Below are 21722 nucleotides of genomic sequence, written 5' to 3'. Positions count from 1 at the left end.
TGCTTACACCAGCTACTGTCTATCGCTTCTATCCTAGTCACACAACCCGGAGACTTGACTATCTAACCTTAGAGGCTCTTCTAGGCCAATCAGACGACGTCCGGTCTCAAATTATTGAAGGCAGACGATCCTTCTGGAAAAACACCTGACTATCCCTGTGAAATGAAGGCAAATACAAAGCCGAAATCCTTAAAATTGTCGCTCGTGTTCAAACTCGCTGTTACTTAATCTATTTGTTTTTGTTTTAGTTACAATATTCATGGCAAAAGAGAGAAAAAAGTGACAAAGTATTTCTTACATGCTCTCTTTCATTATATATAAACTTTATGTATTTTTCAAAAAATGCTTGCGTGAGACTAGATATATAAGCGACCAACATTTTTGCTACACGAAATTCAAAAAGTACTAATACGTGCCATTAATGCATCTGCCCTTATCGACATCACTATCCATTGCGATACATTTGTAAATTATTTTTATTACCTGATCCCATGCAACATTTGAAACAACCCACCTGTGCATTAAACCTGCAACAAAAGAGCTTATCGTAGAAGCGGTCCTTTTGAATTGCTCTGTGTACCTTACTGTCTCATTGGTTTGTCTTGGACGTCATTCCATCTTAGACACATTTTGTGCTTCTAAAATGATAACGTGCAAATGTGAAAGGACAGAGTGACTACGTCTGTCAAGAACCTTAAACCGCCAGTATCATTACCATCAGTGCTGATTCAGCAGTTTACTACTCCATAAATGTAGTCGGACTGAATTATGTCGTGCATAACCGACCACGAACTGGGGACGTAGATTTCGAAATAGGATTCCTTGAGCTGAACTACCTTAAATAGACTTCGACGTTAGAAACAATGTTTTATTAACGGTCGTTCGAGTCTGGTAGCCGGCAGTCAATCGTTTGTTTTCTGCTCTAATCAAAATGACCTCTAATCTTGGCGTCCTATGGCCAGCCGTGTTTGGGAAACACGACCTGCACAGTTCCTTGCGAAGTTCTGTCATAGTGCTTTCTACGGTAGCCAGGGCTCCCAGCGCAAAACCTGATCCAGTCGGACAAAACAGCCAAATAGATGAATATACCGTTTGTACACATCTGAAAAAGAAAAATCAGAATACAAGTCCTGCAGAACACACCGGTTGTCGTTTGGTCAGTTGGTTGATTTTTAGGAGCTAACATTACGGAATCTTTATATCGAACCTTCGTTGCTTTCGTTCCTCCCTCTGGCAGGGACAACTGTTCAATACTACGTTTCTAAGAGCCATGATATAACGTGGAGATACTATACGGAACTTAGAAATTGATGTTGTCAACGTGGAAATGATACTTTGTGTAAGTAAGTGGCGTATTTTACCACAGTCCAACTAAGAATCGGAGACCTGTACACACAGAACATCCCACGTCCCAATTCGAATTTATTTTCACCCCAAAAACGGCGAATAAATCGAGCTAGATTTAGTGTCATGCTCGGTTTTAATGCGTGGAACATGATCTGGGCTAAATGGCCTACCAAAGGTTTATGAGAATTACGTGGCAGAAACATGATATGCGATATCTAGTATACAGAAGAGTGACTTTCTTCTTAGCCCTTGGCCCCTGTTAAATGCAAGCTCTGCGACTTGGTTTATTAATGTCGTGTTTGCTTAAATGAAGACTGCTCGTCACGTAAATTAATGGCTCCATCACACGTCTTTTTGTACGACGCTTCTTCCAACGCAATTTGCCTTGTCTTCATGATCCAGTCCGTGCTGGAAACAAACCAAAATGTTCCGGCACCCATTTGATGCTAATATGGCGGTTTCCTTCTTTCTTGTAAAAAGAAGATTAATATTTAAAATTGGACGGTAAATCAGTTCATATAAAAAATCAATATGTTTGACGCAATTGATATTTCACCGTCATACCAGCAAAGTCTAATTTAGTCCCGATTCGTTCAGTGAGTGCATATTAAATCTACAAGCCACTTTGTCTCTCGATGCAAAAACATATGTTTTTTTATGAATGAGTTTATGAATTGATATCTTTTGGGGGGAGGGCGTACCCTGTGACGATATGGTAGAGAAACCCTTCCTTGCTTCTTACCAAGTGTTTTGTTGTGGCCCTCTCAAACTTCCTGGTCGAGTGAGGTTCACACAAAGTTGTTGTTTTATTGATTCGCTGTTCGAGATCAACGAAATTAAGATGTATGCATTGGCAGCGCCATGCGCATTATGCAATACCTGAATGATTTTGCAAAACTATTAAATTCCAGTCTAAGTTTCTGTTACCTAGCCTGTATATGGCTGCCACACACGGTTCCATCCATTTTCTTGGCTTCTTCTCGTTGCGTTCGCTTATTTCGTATAGGACTGTCCTTCTTACCTTCTCTATCACTCTCTCTATCTTGTCGCTGGACACTTGCTTTTCATAAGCCTCCTCTTGAAGCCTCAAAACTCAACTAAACAGTCTTTCTCGAGATTGGGCCTGTGGGTTTGTCTCATTAGTTTTGCGGGTCCTGAAATCGCAAGACTCATCTCCAGCCGTGGTACCTTTAGCCTGCTTTTTTGATCTCTCCATCGATCAGACTGCCCGCCAACTAGCGTCTGCCAATAGAAGCGTTCGACACCTTGCTGATGGCTAGATTAGAGTCCTCAGGCATTTCTGTTCTTGTAACCGATGGTGGTCTTACTACCGACGCCAGCAACAATATTGCGCTAGTAGAATCACTAGCGGCATTAGGGAAAGAGGCATTTGCGTTTGTAGCGTTTTATTTTTCGTATTTTCACAGTCATCGCGGTAAACGAAGCTATAGAGATGCGAGAAAAGCGGTAATGATGGCGGCAGAGGCGACGCCAGCGGGTACTTTTCAGCGTCATATCCTTTGCTCGTACTCACCCAGGCCGTCGACGTCCTGGTTTTCGGTTGGCGAAGCGGCACGGCACCTCAGAATGCAACATCAGCGCGAGGATTTCCTTCCTTTATTCACCCCTTATCGTTGCAGTACGAATGTGTTTACCCTTAGTGAAGTAACGAGGCGGATAGCGTAGAGACTCATGTAAACCCTCTTTGTAAAAAACATACTTCCATAAATAATGCGTAATACAATGGATGTATTACAAAGCGGATTGAACAGACTGTCGTTTGTCGTGTATTGGAATACCTTCTTCCTAGGGGGATTTTAATCTATGGGCTGTGTATAAAATTAAACATATGTTTTATTATTAATGGTTAAGTGTAAGTTTATTAAAAGAAAGCTAGTTCTGCCAAGGTCTGTGTAGGCAACGCTAGATAAGCAACTGTGCAAAGTAGCGTCCGAATCGAATACAGATCGTGTTTTCTTTGCTTCAAGTGGGTGTAGTTTTTTTAGCTTTATCTGTCCTTTGTTTACTTCCGTCTTAAATTATTATTATTATTACCTCCTGCCAAACCGGCTAACTCTAAAACTAGTTTTTAGGGACTAAGTTTGTTGTACAGCAAATGTGATCAAGCAAACGTAGACAGAGCACGTCCTGTGATAACAAAGTCAGGAAAAGGTAGGCTATACCATCTTAGCAGCGCCGCTCTTGTGTTCACGAGAAAGACCTCATGAAGACTCGGAAGATTTCATTTTTTTCTTAAGTGCTTCATCAATGCATTACTACAAAGGCAAACTATGATATATACCTTGCATAAAAGAACAGCACTTACGTTTACTGTGCCGTAAAAAAGCTTGTACTGAGCTCGAATACAGTTTTTCCAATCCAAAAATTCATCTTCAAGAAAAAGAAGCATTTTCATTGCTAAAAAAAAAATAAAAGACCGCCATGGCTTATAATTAGGTTTTTTGTCGTAGGCAGACGACTACTAAACAGGAACCTGGCATCGCGCACTGGCTTTTGCATATCTATTCTGATCACTCAATCTTTGCCAATGACCACTCTCGATTGATATTCCGCTCTATTGATGGCCGTTCTGATCTCTATTGGTTAGAAAGGTTGACGGAAGCTCCGCTTAACAAATTGTCCTCTCCTTCGGCTACTATTGTTACTGACCACTAACGGTCAGTAGGTAATAACCAATGGGGATACCAGCTCGTTGATTACCAACATCGCATTTGGCACGTTGTTACTAAATTCGGCTGTACTCCCGGGCCAATTTGGCGGTTAGATAGAATGAGATCGTCCGAGATAATATGACAACCATGACGTACGGCCTGAACGTTCCCAGAGGCAAGTTGCTACATACCTATCAGACAGGTTTGCTTAATGGTAGTAGGACAAGTGAACGAACACCGTTTTCACACGGAGGTGCGGAACAGGCCCGAACGGCGAATAAGAATTAGGACCTTTGCATAGTTTAATTTGTCAGAAGATACTATTTTAGAGTGCAAACCAACGTTTTCTCAAGATGTAAAAGTTTTTTTTCCTGATCACGTCGGACCCGTTGCCCTTCTAGCTGTCAACATATATGTACGCCTCCATTTTTACATTTAAAAGACGCATATCTCTAGATAGAAGTTCACATTAAAAAAATTGCTTTTTGTACATATATAGCACTTATGGTAGTGAATTTTTCGTTTTCTTATGCTCTGCATAAAATAGCTGTACGTACACAAAGTAGCCATACGTAAACGTATGAGCCTAAGAGCTAATCTGAATGAATAGTGAAAATTCAGGGTTTACATTATTTTTTTATAAAAAAAAAAATTAAAAGCACTGGCAAAACAGACGAATATAGAGAAAAGTAGATACAAATTCAATTTGGTAAATCGTTAAAATTTTCGTTCGTGTTCCACGAACTTCCACAGTGTTGCCGGACAATGCCAGCAGCAGGCTGCCGTTAAATTGATTCGGGCTTTCAGTAGGACGGTGTAGGTACTGCTAGGTATTGAGTTAATAAACGTCTTAACATAACATAACAGGAATGTTTGGAAACAAGTGTCCGCTCAGCTTTCTGCCGTCGTTCCCTAACTCTATAAAGAGGAAGCATATTAGTTACTTATTTTGATAGCAAAACTCGATTATATTCAACCATAAATGTTTAGACCGCATCGTATTAGCAGCAGGCTGGGTCTACTTTCATAAGCCTATCTAAGTTGGGAAAATATTCTACCCTCAATACAGCAGTAATGTAAAAAGCAGCTCGTTTGCATATTAGGCGGAATATAACAACACGCAGTGGGTACAGAATATGCTAGAAAGGTTATTATTTTTGTGCTTGAATCATTTTAGTGGGTGAACAGTCCGTTCTCGAACGAGATGTGGATATTTCAGCTAAATCACACAATGCTACACACAATCTATATATTCCTATCGAATGTATAATTTATACGTTAACTCACCGTTTACATTTTCGTGACAACCGCAACTTCCCGTTTTTCTCACGGGTTCGTCAAGGTATCTAGGCGGAAAGTAACTACCAATCAAAGCTGATGGCGTCTTCTGTCTTAAGTGTAAGTTAAAAGCGATTTCCATTCGCCCATAGTTTCGTAAGTTCAGCGTCCTAAACAGAGCGTTACAAGATCTCGCGAATCCCTTCAATGTTCCCTCGGTAACATGGATTACAGCAGAATGCGACTCGTGCAGAACTTCCCTATAAACAAATCCACAGGGTAAACATTCATACTCATTCGTCAAAGTAAGACATTGATTATTATATATTGTTCAAGGCCTTTCGTCATAATTCTAATGAGCCGAATGCCAAAGTAAAAGGGGCTTTTTTTTTTTTCTAATAATCCATGTTAGGGGGTAGAAGTCGATCATTATCATTGAAAACGCGTGAAACAGATTATCCGTTGTAGCTAGTCGCCTGTCTGGGCTCTTATCTAATTCTGCTAAAACTCTACCGTACATTTGCCTATCCGAAGAGGTAATGAGATTGAATGACAGCATTAGCTACAATATTGTTGGCACAAGAAAACACGGTACGCGCTAACAGTTAAGCAAACAAATGACGCTTCAAGGCGGAGTGCCTGGTGTTTGTTTAGGCCGAAGGCTTAGTGCATACGGCGCCAAGTTTGCCACTGTCGGCATAGTTTATCGCCGATCTTAACTTGTTGGGCTTTCGGATGGGCAATGAAACTAAAACAATTTAAGTGTTTCGGCTAATGTGATCTTTTCGGTTGAAGCCACACGGAAAAAGATGCTAAACTAATAAAAGGAGAAAATTACTTCAGAAATGTCTAAACATTCAATAACGTTTGGGTATAGGTTTGTTGGTACTATACTCATTAAGCTAGTACGATTGCTTCAACATAAATATGTGGTGTCTTTTTTTTGAATGTTTACGTTTAGTATAACTAGCTTAATTAGCAAGGTTATCATTTTTTTCTTAACCTTCGATCACTATTACTGAAATGGAAAAAAAATAACTAACAGTCAAGAATTTTGCGATCATTGCAAGTTACTGTCATTTTGAATATAGATCGATATGGACTCGGGTAATCACCGAAAACGGGACTTCACCGGAGTGCGGAGGATCAGGTCTACTTTATTGGCATCTTTACATAGATTGCGCTATTTTTGTCTGTACATGTTTTTGTATGACCTTTGCGTGTGAGATCATGTGACGCGCTCGCGTAGTAGCAATCCTACCTTCTGTGGCAAAGCTCTGTCTTCGATCGTAAAAGACCAATGGGGTACAACTTTTTGAACAATGTAAATTCGTTGATGTGATCCCGTTGCACTTTAGCTTCTCTTCTTTAGCTCTCGCCTACACCTCCCGGGGACTCTTCGGGCGGTCCGGACCAGCGATCGAAAAGAAACCGTTGGTGCTATTAGATGCGGCTCTAAGTGAATCGGAAGTGCTTATCGATAACGACAAGCGTCTTGTTGGACCCGTCGTCGACTAGAAAATCGACTATGTCTAAGACCATCAAATAGGGCGCAGTGCTTATCACAAACAGCCTATTTATATCTGACGAGGAAAGCGTCTTTATGGGGTGAGAAGTCATGCCCGCCCAAGTCTCAAACGTCGCAAGAACTTTCCCACAGGGTGGATTAATGACGAGCAGGTTCTCGTTCACCCTCCTGATATAATTTATGCTTAAGCAGATTCAAAGTTGTAGACACTGTGCCGAAATATTGTTGAAGTACTTCGGAAAGTTTACTCGTTAGCTGGTTTTGTTGAGGCGCACAGAACCGTCGGAACTTCGAAGTTGACAAGCCAGCACCGCATGCCTGTGCTGGCAACTCGATAAATGTGACCACAGTATCGTGGTTAGCCAAGCTGCCATCGCGTGTTTCCTGGGTATTTTCTAGGAACAGGTGCTTTTGCTATGAACTGTTCTTAAAATTTACAGATAGTTTCTTTTAAAGATAACAGTAAGCGATGTGATATAGTCACGTCTAAATCTGCTGAAGTTTAGCCCGCTTATATTAAGTACAACAAAATTTGACTTAAACTTTAGATTGATGATGGCTTAAGTGTAAGGCCAACCAAAAGCTAAAATGTGATAGCAATGCCAAAATATGAATACATATGTAACCGTTGTAGCACAAATGATGAAAACGCCTGATATTTTCATAAGAGTTCCAGAATCATCGAAGATGTATTTTATGCATTGCTAGGCCTTTTCAATCTAATCTGTATTGTGCATTATCTATTTTTCCACTGTAAAACTTTTTCTCTAATTTGTCAGAAGCCATATTACGATAAGCAGCTGCATCGACCTTAGATTTCGTGAAGTGATAAACGATGCGAAGGCTAACAATGGCCGCTTATTTCTTCTCATGTTCTGAAAAAGAACCTTAGGCCTTTTTTGTTTTTCTGTGTGTCTACGTTCAGTGCTGAGTAAGCCATTTTTGCGTAAGGTAAACAGATAGTGCGCCGCGATCGTACTCGTCAATGGGACACTTACATGCATGTACACATTTAGTAGTTTTGGATACACTAACGATATTCGAATTTGGCTTCCGTTTCGCTTGTTCGGCAACTTCGGACTTCACTTCTCTAATATCTTCACGACTCTTAACTGCAATAACTTCTGTTAGCCTCCAAATAAATGAACGATGCACATTTCATCTTACACGTTCATTATTAGGTGTTTGCCGAAGCAAACTTTCATCACGCTCGAAAGTCTACCTCTGAATAGCGTTCCCGTTCCAGTCTCATTTTTTGGATACAACTTATATCTTAAGAGTAAATTTAGCAAGTTAGCCATCTGACCTCAGGCAATTGTGTTGGGCTGAAAAGCTAGATATGCGGATCGGATGTTTCAAGAGGCCCGCCTGTAACGAAAATGTGTCCTATCGTCAAAAAAATTAAACCGTGGCATTTGCATACGTTCAAGTCGTTTACAAGAGTTTTGATTTCAGAAACGATAATTCAGATGAAACGGGTAACAAAATGTTACGTCAAACCTATACACTTGAGTGATGAACGCAACCGACATGCTGCTGGAGGCAAACAGACTGAGGTAGTATGCGTACCACAGCGGGATTAGCGACTCAGGCAGATCTGACGGCACAAAGGCTACTTCTAAAGATAACTTTAGTTGGTGCATGGCTAAAACAGCTATAGCTTAAATCACGTTTAAGAGCCGATGGTCCTTATTTCAGGGTAGACTCTGCGAATAACTTTTCTCTAGTTCACTAAATTGGGTGCTCGTTTTCAACTGGTGGCGTAACCTCCCGCGTGTCTTTTTCCCGCTTTCACAGCTGAAATCATGTCGGCTTTTTGTTATAGCGAGACGATTCAGAAGAGGTTCCAATACCTTGCGTTCTTTCCTATCCTGCCTTATCCTAGAACAAAGTAGGACTCTCTCGGGCATGCAGAAGCAGAGTAGCCGTTGACGTAGCAGTGGGTTCGGGCCAGGCAAAACGATGGATCATATCAGAAATCTGAATCTGTTGCGAACAAGCTCCCACAGGAACGGTCGAGTTGCTCTTCCATTCTTCTTTCACTTTAGCAGTAGACTGGCTGGGCCCAAAGCGCCATTAATTGCCACAGCAAAACCGCGTTCCAAGTGACTTTCGTACACGACCTCTCAGGCAAAAATATCAGCATCATGACTCGTCTCGATTCACGCCAGCCGGACCTCTTTCAGGCAAACGCACAAGCGGAATCAGTAATTGTTCAGTTGCCATCATCAGGGGGCAAAAGTAAAAGTGGATGTTTACGCTCCGTTTGTCACAGCCGCAAAGGTTACAGGTCAAAGCAACGATAAATGCCTCTAGGTTAGAAAAATATCTTGTAGAAAATATGAACGAGATTTTTTTTGCGAAAAAATGCGTTTGTTTATCTTAACGAAGTTTGACAGTGAATGCGGCCGGCTAGTATCTGGTCCATGCTACGTAACCGTGTGAGAAAGAATCTAAGGCTACCCTGGAAACTCAGCCTGCTGAAAGCTCTTTACCAGTGCCGTTACATCATCGGCTAGATACTATAGCCGGTCTATACCGGTCAATATATACATGAAAAGCAAATGGTTCTAATAATTTAAAAGAACTAACTATAAAATTCCTAACTAGCTTAGATGAAAGGAAGTTATTACATTAAGTTAAATTTGAACCAGTTCACTGATATACCAAATATACGCGTATAAAAATGCACAAAATCATATGACTGTGATGTTACAGCAGTAGCGATTCTGGCGACCACATAAACAGCCAACAAGTGACCGTTACTTATCTGTTGTTTGCAAGGCACAACCACTGCAAATTTAGACCATAACATCGCATTTCCCTTTCTTCCATAGGATAGACCGGCTGTGCTCACCCAGAGGAGCGGTTCTTACCGTCGCATTTGTAGATTTAATTGAATAGGCGTTTGACCCATAGTGGTTAATGGAACAAGAGCCGTTTAAAGCCTTTCTTTTGTACTATCAATAGACTACGTATCTCCGCAGCCCTTTCGTTAGGTTTACGTACCGGCTGATGCTGCCGGAACAGCCCTTCGAGACTCGTTTGTTGGAAACAAAGTTATTGTAAATATTGATTGAGCTAGATGGCGTCGCCTAATAATGCGCAGATCAAAAGTTTTGGGCGTTTAAAGCGTTCTAAAGGATCGCCTTCCGCCAGCCGTTGCGACCTTTTTATCGCATATAAAAATGGTCGCAAAAAATGGAGCGTACTTTATATATAGTGTATAGCGAAATATAGTGTATTCTCAATGCTCTAGCTGCTATAACAAGCACATATCGCTTATAAGCTTAACTCGAACTATAAATTCTATGGGTGATTATTTCTTAAGCTGTTCAAAAAAAAATTTGTGTGCTTTATGCTGGCTATTTTTTTGGTTAGTAAAAACGAACAACTGTTACTCGGATACGTTGATACTTTGGCAACAAAATTCCCAAGGCGAGGGTAGAAGCATACATTGAAGGCGCAGACCGGCATACATTTTTCTAGATTTTTTCCTTAAGTTAGATATGCAGCGGCCTACAGGCCGGTGCAGACAGGTTCGATGCAGCTTGCACTGCTGTATTCCATTTCAAAATAACCCACTAGAGTTAGCCTTACTAGCGACACTTCAGTTTCAGCCACGGATCTTCTTCACTATCGAGTTCTTCCTAGGATCCATTCTTTGCTAAACTTCCACGTAAGCCTAATTAGACGAAAAAAACTTTTGTTTATAAACAGCTTCTTGTTCACTCGAATTCGAGGTAACGTGACTTCCGTTTTTACCACTTTCTTAATGCTGCCACGTGCTAACATGAAGCTTTTAGACATTTGACCGTTGAGGTGTCAGTTGAGGATATCAATATTCGCCCCCTGGTATCGAATATGCAGTCACTTTCTAGACCGTCCCTCAAAAATGGGCCCGTATGTGGCGGGCCTTCCGTTGTTTTCCTGGGTCGAGAGGGAACGAAGCCTGTAAGAGGAAATACGATCTGGTCAGTCTCGCCCCCCACTGAAAAAATGCCCTACCGCCTGTCACGCGTGGCAGATGCGTGTTTATGGTGCCACATATGTTGGTGCAACGAGTTGAACAAAGAAAACTATTATATGTATTTATTTATTAGCTTATAGATAACGATTTCATGACACTTATGAGAGATTTTTTAGTTTTGGTTGTTTTTCTGAGATATTTGATGTTTAGTTAACGGAAGAATTAGTGGACTCTGAATACAAACATTTACGCATGCAAACTGTATAAGTACCTTTTTTTGAGTAAATAAGCCTTTTCTGTCTCACTTTGTTTAGTAATATATATTTAAATTGACCGAGGCTCTGTAGATATACATCTCACCCGGGGTTTCTTGCGCTAGTTAGAGAGGATAGATGGTCGTTCCGAGAAAAATGCGCCGAACGCGTGAGAAAAAAAAACATGAGTTTTTAGAAAAACTAAGGGTGATTTAGTCTCTGCTAGAATGGGTTCAGACGTGCAGCCAGAGCCATTTTTTGTAAATATCGTGGGTTAACTGGTAAGCAAAGAAAATCCTAGCTGATCTTCTTCATAATTTATGTAGTCACAACAATATTATACTAATGTCAGTAAAACGTGGAAGAGATGGTTTTTTGGCTATCTCATACAATTACTGCTCACTGTTCTTCATCTTATCGTTTAAACACCTTAGTTGTTTGGGTCAATCAGTATCGACGATTTCTCTCTGCCTAACAGCTTATAATGACACTTAATCCTTTACCAGATGGAGAATTTTGTTCATAGACATCGTAGGCACTGTAATTCTTACCAATGTTAACATTCATTGGTATGGCAGGTAGATAGATATGAGGGGTTTCAATAATATATTTATTCTACCTTTATAGTTACGGTTTCTTATATGTAGAGGTCTATGTTTGCTGGATGATCCAGCCTCGTTGCACAACGTACTAGAATATATGTAAAAACCGTTGTATCGCGATAGGGTCAACGCTTGTATAGCGGTTAGTTGTCGGGGGTGCCGTGGTCTAGATGACTAATGTACATTCCTTTGAGTGCACTGCCATGCTAGCCATAAACATGCGGCCATCATTGGTTTGTTTGAATTTCGACATTCACGAATGATTACTGTGAGATATGATTAGGGTGCCTTCTCATAAGACGGTCGGAAAAACCTATAACGCCAGCGAAGGCTCACGTTGTCTACACCTTTGAGTGCGGACAAATCCTTGGTGTTTAGCCAAAGAGATGATTCCGAGGACTCGTTCACACGATGAACATAATCAAACGCATTAGAAAAAAAAATTGAAAATAACAAAGCGTTCAGTAGGGTAATATGCGGCGCCTGTCTAGACAAAAAAATGTATCCTTATCTTCGTTATGGCATATCGGCGAAATATGCGTCCTGCAAAATAGTAAGCCGCTTTATCTGTCTCAGAACTGCTGTGAGGATCAGCTAGTTAACGGCTAAGTTGCCGCTGGAGGAGATTCTCAAAGGGCTGTAAGGTATATCGAGAAAATTAATTTCTCGTTTGAGTAAATATGGCAGTATATGTGATAAAGCGATAGTTATTTGAGTATGATTCCTAGACAATGTAAGAATACTAACAAGGTCAATCGTACATACACACGGCTAGTATACTGTTTGTTCTTCATTAATAAAAACAAAGTACATTGTATACAAGCAACGTTGTGTTTTCGTTAGATAGCAGCAAAGATGACAGATTTTTCGAGTGTACACTACATTTATCGTCAGCTTTTCCTATTTATATATACACACGTCATATTCCAGCGCGTCTGTGCTTAAAAGTTTCCTTACCGTAACGGGTAGCAGACATCGTAACGGTCCCTTTGTTTGCTATTAAGTTTCTCTTGTAGTGTGCAGTAATTGTTCAAAGCGTGTTAAATACGAAAAAAAATGTAAATGGAGGAAACTTGTCCTTGGAGTTTTAATTGTTAAAACAAAAGTTCGTAGTCCTATGATCTGTGCTAATCTAATCTTACTTTTTTTTATAGCTTTTACCTCACGTTATACCAAATCTCATAACAACCATCTGACGACTCCATTTTCTGTGTTGTTCATTCAGTACATATATAGTAGAAAGCTCCTGTCCGTGTAAGCACACGTTGTCACCCGGTTGTCCATCGATTCCCTGTCTGTCTATCGGACTTGCACGACGCCATTCCAGCATTTGTGCAACTGAATGTGCGAAAGAGGTAACGGCAGGAAGGTAGAGAACCCAGCTGAGAAACGCCAGAAGTTAGCTAACGTCCTCGAGTTCTATAAATTGCGGCGCCTCGTAGCTGAGGGCGATCGTTAGCCCTTATCTCTTTCCCTTCTTGCATCATAGTTGCGCTGGACGCACAAGTTGTCTTTGCCCTGCATGCTCCTCACTGCATTTCGCTGGCCAGTCAGTCAGCTGGCAAACAAACGAGCAAACATCACCCATCTGAGCCAGCAATGTGTTCTTAGCATAAATACAAGACTGTCCTTCCCTAGCCCCCACATTAACTGGCTAGCTGACGCTGTCTATCAGGAACGTCTAGCAGGGGCAAACGGAAGAAGACTAGGGTAAAAAGGGGAGGGGGAGAAAAAAAAAGAGAGAGAGAGAGAGAGAGAGAAAGTAAGCCTGGCCGAAAAGATCGACAGTCGTCGGTAACGATGGCGGCGGCGGCATCGAGCGGCGAAGTCACTCCCTGCGGCAGACAACGGTGAGCTGATTAGATTTCGAGCCACTGAGCATAACTGAATAGCGAAGAGATCATTTGATGGCCGAAGCATCGTGCGCTGTGTCCGCCGTGGACGTTGCAGCTACTTCTGCTTTCTGTCGACGCACTGCCAAGCACTTCTAGTACTATGGAATAGCAGAGCACCAGGCAGACATCAAAGCGGCTCTGTAGTATGTACTACGCTTCCAGCAGCAGAACAACCAGTAGTTGTACAATGTAGTTCCCTAACGTTCCGAATGAACGACCAGGCGCTGTTATTGACGATACGTAGCGGCTGTAAAGTAGGCCATCTCCGGCGGCTTTCCTCCGTAGTCTGCTGGACTACAAGCGCTTTGCCTTCGATCGCTGATCGACCGGCTCCGATCAGGCTCATCGAGTGGTCTGGACAAATGGCTGAAAGCGGGTCTTCCGCAATGTCTATTTTTCCCAAGACGCTCCAAATTAAGTCCCGCCCATCTCCTCTACCACCAATACAACAACTACGATTTTCAGGTCTTTTTGATCCCTTTGCAGCCCTGTCAGCTCCCGTTGCGTTGGCCACTTTCTTATATTTGAAGAAGAGCCGGAGAGATGTCATCCTGCAGCCAGATGTCAGTTTTTTGCCTGTTTCTTCGCCAGCCGAAACCGTAGTCCTTTCATGTAAGCGGCGCTTACCCTTGCTTCAGGGACGAGCGCCTGTTAGACCTTCAGGCCTTGACTACTGGCTACGTCGGGCAAATCATGCAGCAGAACCCTAGTTCACTCGTGGTCCTGGCTGTGTGCAGTAGGAAAAAGTCCACTGTTTGTTCGTTTGGTACGATGCCGTCACTGTCTCACTAAAGCATATAATATCATAAAACTACCTAATAAAGAAGTACGGGCAAAAAGAATTTCAGACTGACCTTAATGGTCCATTAGCATAGAAGATTATTAGGTCCTTTGTAGGATGAAGGAAGAACGCATAACGTCAGCTATATGGCTGGCGCGGCGGTTAGCTACGAGAAACGAGCGGAGTGGCTGAGGGCGGGACACAAACTTTCATAGAGAAAATGGCTTCAGTATACCGAGTAGACCATAATATTCACTTTATCTTCGTGGCTCAGTGGATAACGTGTTTACCTACTAAAATTAAGGACACGTGGATGATCGGACTTAGCCGTCCGGAGCAATGCCCAACGCTTTGAGCACCAGATGGAAACATTTGTTTGTGTATTCAAATCCACCGACGCAGCTCAAATGCTCGTACATGAGCCGGTTAAATAAGTGAGCGAATGGCTCACACGTATCGGTTACTGACCATGATGATATTGACGATTTGCTGTATACAGTTAGACAATATCTATTAGTCAACGAAAAATTGGAGATTCTGATCCTGCGCAGCATGCAAGCTTTGAATATACATGGGAAGAGATAATTCAAAATTGAGATTTTTTCTAATTTTAAGAATTATGTAAAAACCGCTGGCTACGCGCTACTTACGGTATGGCTACGGACCTTCTCCTGTACGGTGCTTACTATTACAATGCAACTCTGTGAAAAGCTCTCGAAATGTTCACCTTGTCCCCACTTCCTACTACAAAGTTAGACAGAGGGTTGAAACAGATTATAAGTTTAGCTAACTAAACAAGTAAGTTACTTCAAGAGAATATGCATTATTCATATATTAGATATTGCTTAAACTGTATCAACTTTGCCGCTTTTTTCTCACTCGTCGCACACCCATATGTCATTACGCTGCGTTTGTAAAAAAAAAAAAAAACCCTTGATCACCAATAAAGTTTACAACGAGTAATGTACTTAGACGATTCAGATAGAATTAAGAAGGGTTCGGATCTGCTTTTGTGGCTTTCCGTCTTATGCAGCTCTTTCAGGGCACGGATGATTATTTTTTGCAAAATCGGATACAAGTGCAGGAAAAGCACGAACGTGTTCTGGTACGATCTGAAAGTACCATTCTATCGCCTAACTAAGTTATACCTCTATTGAGCATAAAGGTAGTTAGAAATGGCGCAAGTTAAAATCCTACAATAAATCGATGTTCGAGCATATACTCTGTCTATTTGTCCCTATTCTTGTAAATTTTCTTTTACTCATATAAAAGTAGAAAGGATCGCTGTAAAAGTTAGGCTGAAACGCAACCTTCAAACCGAACCTTATGCGCTATCAACAGTTTCCGATAAGGTACCTTTAGTACGATCATTCACACACATAGATTGTATACAAAGAAGACGCGATGTCCGGAACCTATAACTCCTTATTCGTAACGAAATATAAATTCTACAAGAAAAAGTTTTTCACCCCTATACTGGAATATTCTATTTCGTTCGTTCTTGCATCTTTTTAACAGCGGACTTTCCCTAGTAACTGCTCTTGTCCCAAACACTTTCCTCAGCCGTCGTTCAGACTCTACCTTTATGTGCGCCGTCACTTCACCTGGCGTCATCTGTCTCATACTGCACTACTTGAATAGCATAATGTCTCGCAGTAGCTAAATTTTATAGTAGTTTCGCAGCTATTACCTAGCATCATCTTCAGCATAGTTTCGTGACTTTCGAAAAACTATGGAGCTGCCGAAAGCAGGCACAATATCTCACTTGTTTTTGGCAGGTCGAAAAAAAAAACCAGAGTATTAAAAATGTCTTTCACCTGTTCAATAGTATAATGTCTGTGCCTTTCTAGGGTGTGAGCACATTTTAGGAATTGTTGAATGAGACAAACATGTCGAGAGGTACGCACTCCTTTCTTTTTCGTTTAACGATGCGTTACTCCCATTGGTCGATATATAACATTCGCCCGTTTATCGCAGTCTACCAGCTGCCAGTCATCTGCCAATGATTATTGATTGTCATTCGTATAGTTCGAACGTTCGAAGAAAGCCACTAAAGGTCCTTCTCACAGAATAAAGAATGGCTCAAAGAACAAGTCGCCATTCTCTCCAGCGTTCTTGAGCAAGGGCTTCTATGGCGGCCAGGATAAGGTTCGCGACAGAGGTTGTCAACTATGACACCTGGCGCTGCTGACGATTGCTGCCCGTAGTCGGCGAGCCCCGTGGCTAGCAGCATTGGTAGAGACGCTATCAAAAGGGCTATCACGCTGTATTAAGGTGCTTGTTTTATCCATGCTCCGCCAGGGGTCGTCGGCGTGCTTCTGCGACGGACCCCTTCTGCCCCCCCCCCCCCCCGTTTACGTGGCCCTCTTCCTCGTCTTAGGGCGTCTTGCTAGCAAATATACAGCCTGCTGTTCTCGAGGTCACCACGACTGCCGCTGACGCTACCACCCCGTCCTCTATTATGGCAGGGGGTAATAGTGGACATACAACGAAGGAGTGCTTTCGCTGAAGGAAGGAACGAGCGCAAGATAAGATAGAGAGAAGGAAAATTCGATGGGGAGGGAAGAGAAATAGAGGCCAAAGCAGAAAGGGAGTAACGGGAAAGAGCTTATGTATGTGTATACGATCGCCCCTAGTGGATCTGGCACCTGCCTGCTAGCTGCGACAGTCGTCTTCAGTTTCTTTGCCGGTGGCTGGGGCGGTGTTGGCGATATAGCTGCTGCTAGAGCAGCGGCGTGTGGACGAGCAGGCGGCAGATCGCGCCAGCACGTTCGAATGCTGCGGCTCTCTTCAGCTTTATAACTGCCTGCCTGCCTGCTTCTTGTGTTGGCTCCTGAGGAGCGGAGTGAGTGTACGCCCTTCTTGCTCGGCATACTTCATTCAGAGAGGAGAGCAAAGCCGAGAGAGAAGGAAAGAGAGTGCAAGGGAAGAGAAACCCTGGGGCAGCATACTCTCAGGCGGGGGTAAGGGCAGGGTCGTCCGAATGGTTAGGCTTCTAGCTTAGGAGCTGCTGGCTTCGCTATGAGCGATGGGGGGAAGGGATTTCTGGTGGAAGAAGCGAAAAGCATTGGGACAGTTCAGTGGACGGCTTTGGGCAAGAGTGCTGCGACTTTTCGGCTTCAGCTCTCAGGGTGAGCGTCCACTGATGGTTAGCGCCATAGCAGCAGCTGAAGGGAATTCTCTACAACCCTTTCGATCGATGACACAAAAAGCAAGGGACGAAACGAGACTCTCACCCGCCGGTTTCATCGTGCGCGAGCTCTGTCCGTTGTGTTGGATATGTCGGTGTGCGGTCTGTGAGGGAAGTGTCCTTTCCGATCCTTCTCTTTCCCTCTACTGGCGGCTGATCGTACAGATGAACAGAGCATACCGCTGGTGCGCCGGTTTCTGTGGTGATTTAGTTAAGTCATGCGGGCGTTTGTCCATGTTGAGGAGGAAAGCCAGGAGCACGAAACACGAGCAACGATGGATAAGAATCGGCCGGCGACTTGTTGTTGTCCTCGCTGTTAGTGACCTGGCGTTTCGTCATTGTAATGCTGTGTGATTGCCTTTATGCCGGTAATATAGTGGAAAAGCTGACTGTTAAGTACCAACTAGTTTCGTAGCTGGAGAAGTTCGATAGCGAACAAACGCTATCTCGTAAACGAGTATCTTGAAAAGTTTTCGTATTTCCAGAGTTTTGGCACGAGCCGATTACAGTGGTGTTAAACGAAGATGGGCTGCGTTTGTAGAAATAGAAATAAATCAATAGCAACAAAGCTGTTGTGCTTTTAATGGACAATACACTTTTTACATGTGTTTACGGACAGTGGTGTTAATAATAGTGGTTACTGATTGAAAAAAAAGGATTGATTCGTTCAAATAGTGAGGTGTATTCTATCGTATAGTGACACTGCGACATATTCACCGTGATACGAATGTAGCAAAAGAATTGTGTGCAGTATTACTTCATTCTACTAGCGATGACGGCTAACTAGCGCCCCTGCGGATACACCAAACAAGCGGTTGTCAACATTTATTTATTATTGTGGATTAAAGTTTTCAATTATTACTGTAACGTCAGTGATTTTGACGTCGCGTCGAATTGTTATCGGCCATTTATTTACGTCTGTGTTACATGGTGTGTTCTAGTCTACAGACAGTGCCAAATCGCCTGCAGACACCCAAGCTATAGCTGCCGTTGACACTGCTGTACCATATCAATGCCACGTAGTCCCTTTCTTCAATACTTGTAAATAAAACAAACGTTAGCATATGGGTACATCCTAACGTTACAGCTATCTTCTCCTATAGCAGCTTATGGACAAGGTGTCATATGGTCCAGTAGCACCCGAGAAGTCGCACACATGAGTTGCTGATAGGGAGCAGACAAATGAAGGTCCGGAAAAATCGCGCAGTACTATTTGCGAGTCTATTCATTAGCAACGTTTGTCAAATTCTAGCTAGTAAAAATAAGCGACTTATGTGAATGCGGTCGCGCACTTTCTCATTTCTCCTTTATCTTTTACCACTACTGACATAGCGTAGTATCTGGGCTTGCGCCAATGCTGTTCTGCTAGTTTTTTAGTGCCACCGTAAAAGGCCCCTCCCCACGTTCAGATAAATAGTATTGGTTGACATACCGGGCAATTCTAAAGATAGCTTCCATGTGTAGACGTGTGTTATGGCAATTGTCTTTTCGCATCGAATTTTTTTTTGCCCTATAGTGTGTCGTTGTCGGCGCATACGTCCATTTTCCTCTTGCAGTTGACCTTACCACAACGAATACTGCCTGTTACCGTATAGAGTTTCCAGTGCGTGGGATGCGCGCTCGGAGGTGTGCCTTAGCGCCGTGTGCTTCCGAGCCTGGACTGTCCGGCCGGTCGGTTTCCAAGTGGATGCAGTGTTGGTACTCAATGTCGCTTAGCAAGCCTTGACCACATGGCGCAAGTGACGAGTGTGCTTAGAACAGTAGCAGCAGTAACAGCGTCAGCAGCAATGTTTGACATTGACCAGGGTACCAGTTACGCGCCGTCGCCCATGCGCTACAATCATCGTCGTAACTTTTCCACGCCTCTGGCCCACGATTATAACACGATTATAGCCATCGCCACAGGTACGAGCAGCGCAATTTCGAATCGATTCGTTAACCTCATAATGATGATGGTGACGGGGTCCACAACAACAACGAAGGGGAACAAGCGGGTTACGATCAGCACTAACGGCACCACAAACACGAGCCGACACCATGGAGCCCGAAGCAGCAGCGGCAGTAGCAGTGGTGGCGGAGCTTGGACCCGTCCGCTGCTATGGCCGTAAGCGCCTCGTCACCGCGTGAGCGGGTCGATGGCGTCAACGGCACTTGCGTATACACGGCGCTCGAGGCCCGTTCTGCCCAAAATTCCCAATTACAACAACAGCGATGACAACAAGGGGCAAAGGCAGCGATCCCATCATCAAAAATTGCGACGAAACGAACCAAAGCAAACACAGCAGTTGGAACAACGGCGCAAGGTGCCAGATCCGACTCGGTCGTTTCCTCGGTCGACCGCAGCTCATTGCCAAGAACCGTTATTAGCAAAGCCTCCGCTACCAAGCATTGGTTTTGCGTTAAAGAGTCGTGTTTGTCACTTCTCGGCTGGTGGCAGCAGTCTCAAAGGCAGCATCGACGGACGCTTCGGTACAGCCCGTTCCCAATGTCACGCGCGATCACCGAACCGATCATGGCTGCGGCCAGCCTTGTTAACAACCGTTGCTTTCCGAGGCTATCATCGATTGATTGTCGTTCATGCATTTGTCGTTGCTGTTGTGGCGCTGGCATCAGCGGTAGGGTCCGTAGCCGGCAGCCATCTAACGGGTGGAGGTTCGGGTGCTGGCGGGGGCGCCGGTATGAATCACCATCACCACAGGCGCTTCGACGATACAGTGCAGGGTTTGAACATTCTCAATCACCAGCTGAACCATCCGTCGTTCAGCGGAGGCAATTGTGGAACTGCTGCAGTTCACATGGCATCGCCAGGTGGCGTAGGCAGCGTAGTGACAATGGCCGGAAGCATCAGCTCGTCCGGGTCGTTGTCCATCGGAAAAAGCCCGCTCAACGCCAAAAGCCCGGCTGGAGGTCGCACCGCGCGTTTTGCTCAGTCGCTACCAACCGGCGGACTTGTGAGCAGAGCCAGCAGTGGCGCAAATGGTGTCGGAAGCGGGGGTCGGACGGCGTTCAAACGTAAGAAAAATAGCACAAGCGTAAATCGGGCAGGAGATGGAACGGACTCAAACTCGTTCAGTGGGGGTGCCAGCAGCAGCGGACTCGGTAATCTTACCTGGCCCCTCAAGCGGGTCGCTCATCGAAAAGGCGAAGTAATGTTAGGCGCTCTAATGATGGTGCATGAAAGGCATGCAAACTGGACGTGCGGGCCAATTATGCCACAAGGTGGTATTCAAGCGCTCGAGTGTATGCTATTCACTATTGACTACGTGAACCGTCAGGAATGGATGCCATCGAACGTGTCTTTTGGCTACTACATACTCGACGATTGTGACTCGGACACTTATGGTCTGGAGCAGGCCGTCGATTTCATCAAAGGTGAGAATACAGGAACGGTTATAGAAAGTAGAATAAGCCCCGATAATTGTAAAAATTCTTGAAAAAAATAATTTCACGTTGCTGAGGGCGTCGTTATATATCTCTGGTCAATAGCAGGGTAAATTACACCAATACTGACGTTCGACGCTTCATTTCGATAGCTCGAGAATTTTTTTATGTCGAAAGGAAGTGTCTTTGCCTTTGTCACAGAGCACGAATACGTTTAAGTTAATTTGGCGTAAAGCTTTGCTACATTTTCAGGCGATACGCTGTCGTGCAGCGCTCGGGTCAACATTCTGCTTAGGTACATACGATCATCGATTCAATAGCTCCTTCTGTCCACATTTGGTCTAACAAGTAGGACTCATACAGCGTGCACCAGGTCGAACATGGGATGAACACAACGCAAAGAGATAGATCGTGAGGCCAATTCCTCTGCGATCAGAGAAATCGGTGAACAAGGAACTTGAATAATGACATATGCGCGTTTATTGTCAACATCCGGCCATCGTACTGATAGCGATCAATCTGTATGTTGACATTTTATAAAGGCGATACTTAGCTGATACGAACTTGTTATGGCTTAAATTTCTATTTGCGCGTTACGCTGGCTTTGTTAGCGGAAGCTGGCTTCATTTTTTTTTTTGTCCTATTGTGACTATTTTCCTATCGCGCCTATCTTCGCAGTTCACTATAGGGTATTTAATATCGTACCGTACATATTAAGCTATTGTAATTTACATGTAAGGAGTCAAAGCAGTACTTGTGGGGTCAATACAAATCTTTGACCACATCGATATCTGCGGTAGTTGCTCTTATGATTAGTATCTTGG

At 43.4% G+C, this 21722-nt stretch overlaps 1 protein-coding gene across 2 annotated transcripts in view; it reads left to right on the top strand.

Moving 5' to 3' along the window:
- The first annotated feature begins 17690 nt into the window (after nt 1-17690).
- The window catches only part of LOC111270042 (metabotropic glutamate receptor 2), a 118175-nt gene continuing 114143 nt past the window's right edge, over nt 17691-21722 (top strand). For both annotated transcript variants that reach the window (XM_022850033.2, XM_086972338.1), the window contains exons 1-2: nt 17691-18705; nt 19113-20889. In XM_022850033.2, the coding sequence (XP_022705768.1) occupies nt 19653-20889 (1237 nt within the window). In that variant the 5' untranslated portion in view covers nt 17691-18705; nt 19113-19652. The remainder of the gene's footprint in view (nt 18706-19112; nt 20890-21722) is intronic.

Source organism: Varroa jacobsoni, unplaced genomic scaffold, assembly GCF_002532875.2.
Source record: "Varroa jacobsoni isolate VJ856 unplaced genomic scaffold, vjacob_1.0 scaffold_1434, whole genome shotgun sequence".
Classification (NCBI taxonomy): Eukaryota; Metazoa; Arthropoda; class Arachnida; order Mesostigmata; family Varroidae; genus Varroa; species Varroa jacobsoni.
This window is presented reverse-complemented; position numbering and strand designations above follow the sequence as displayed.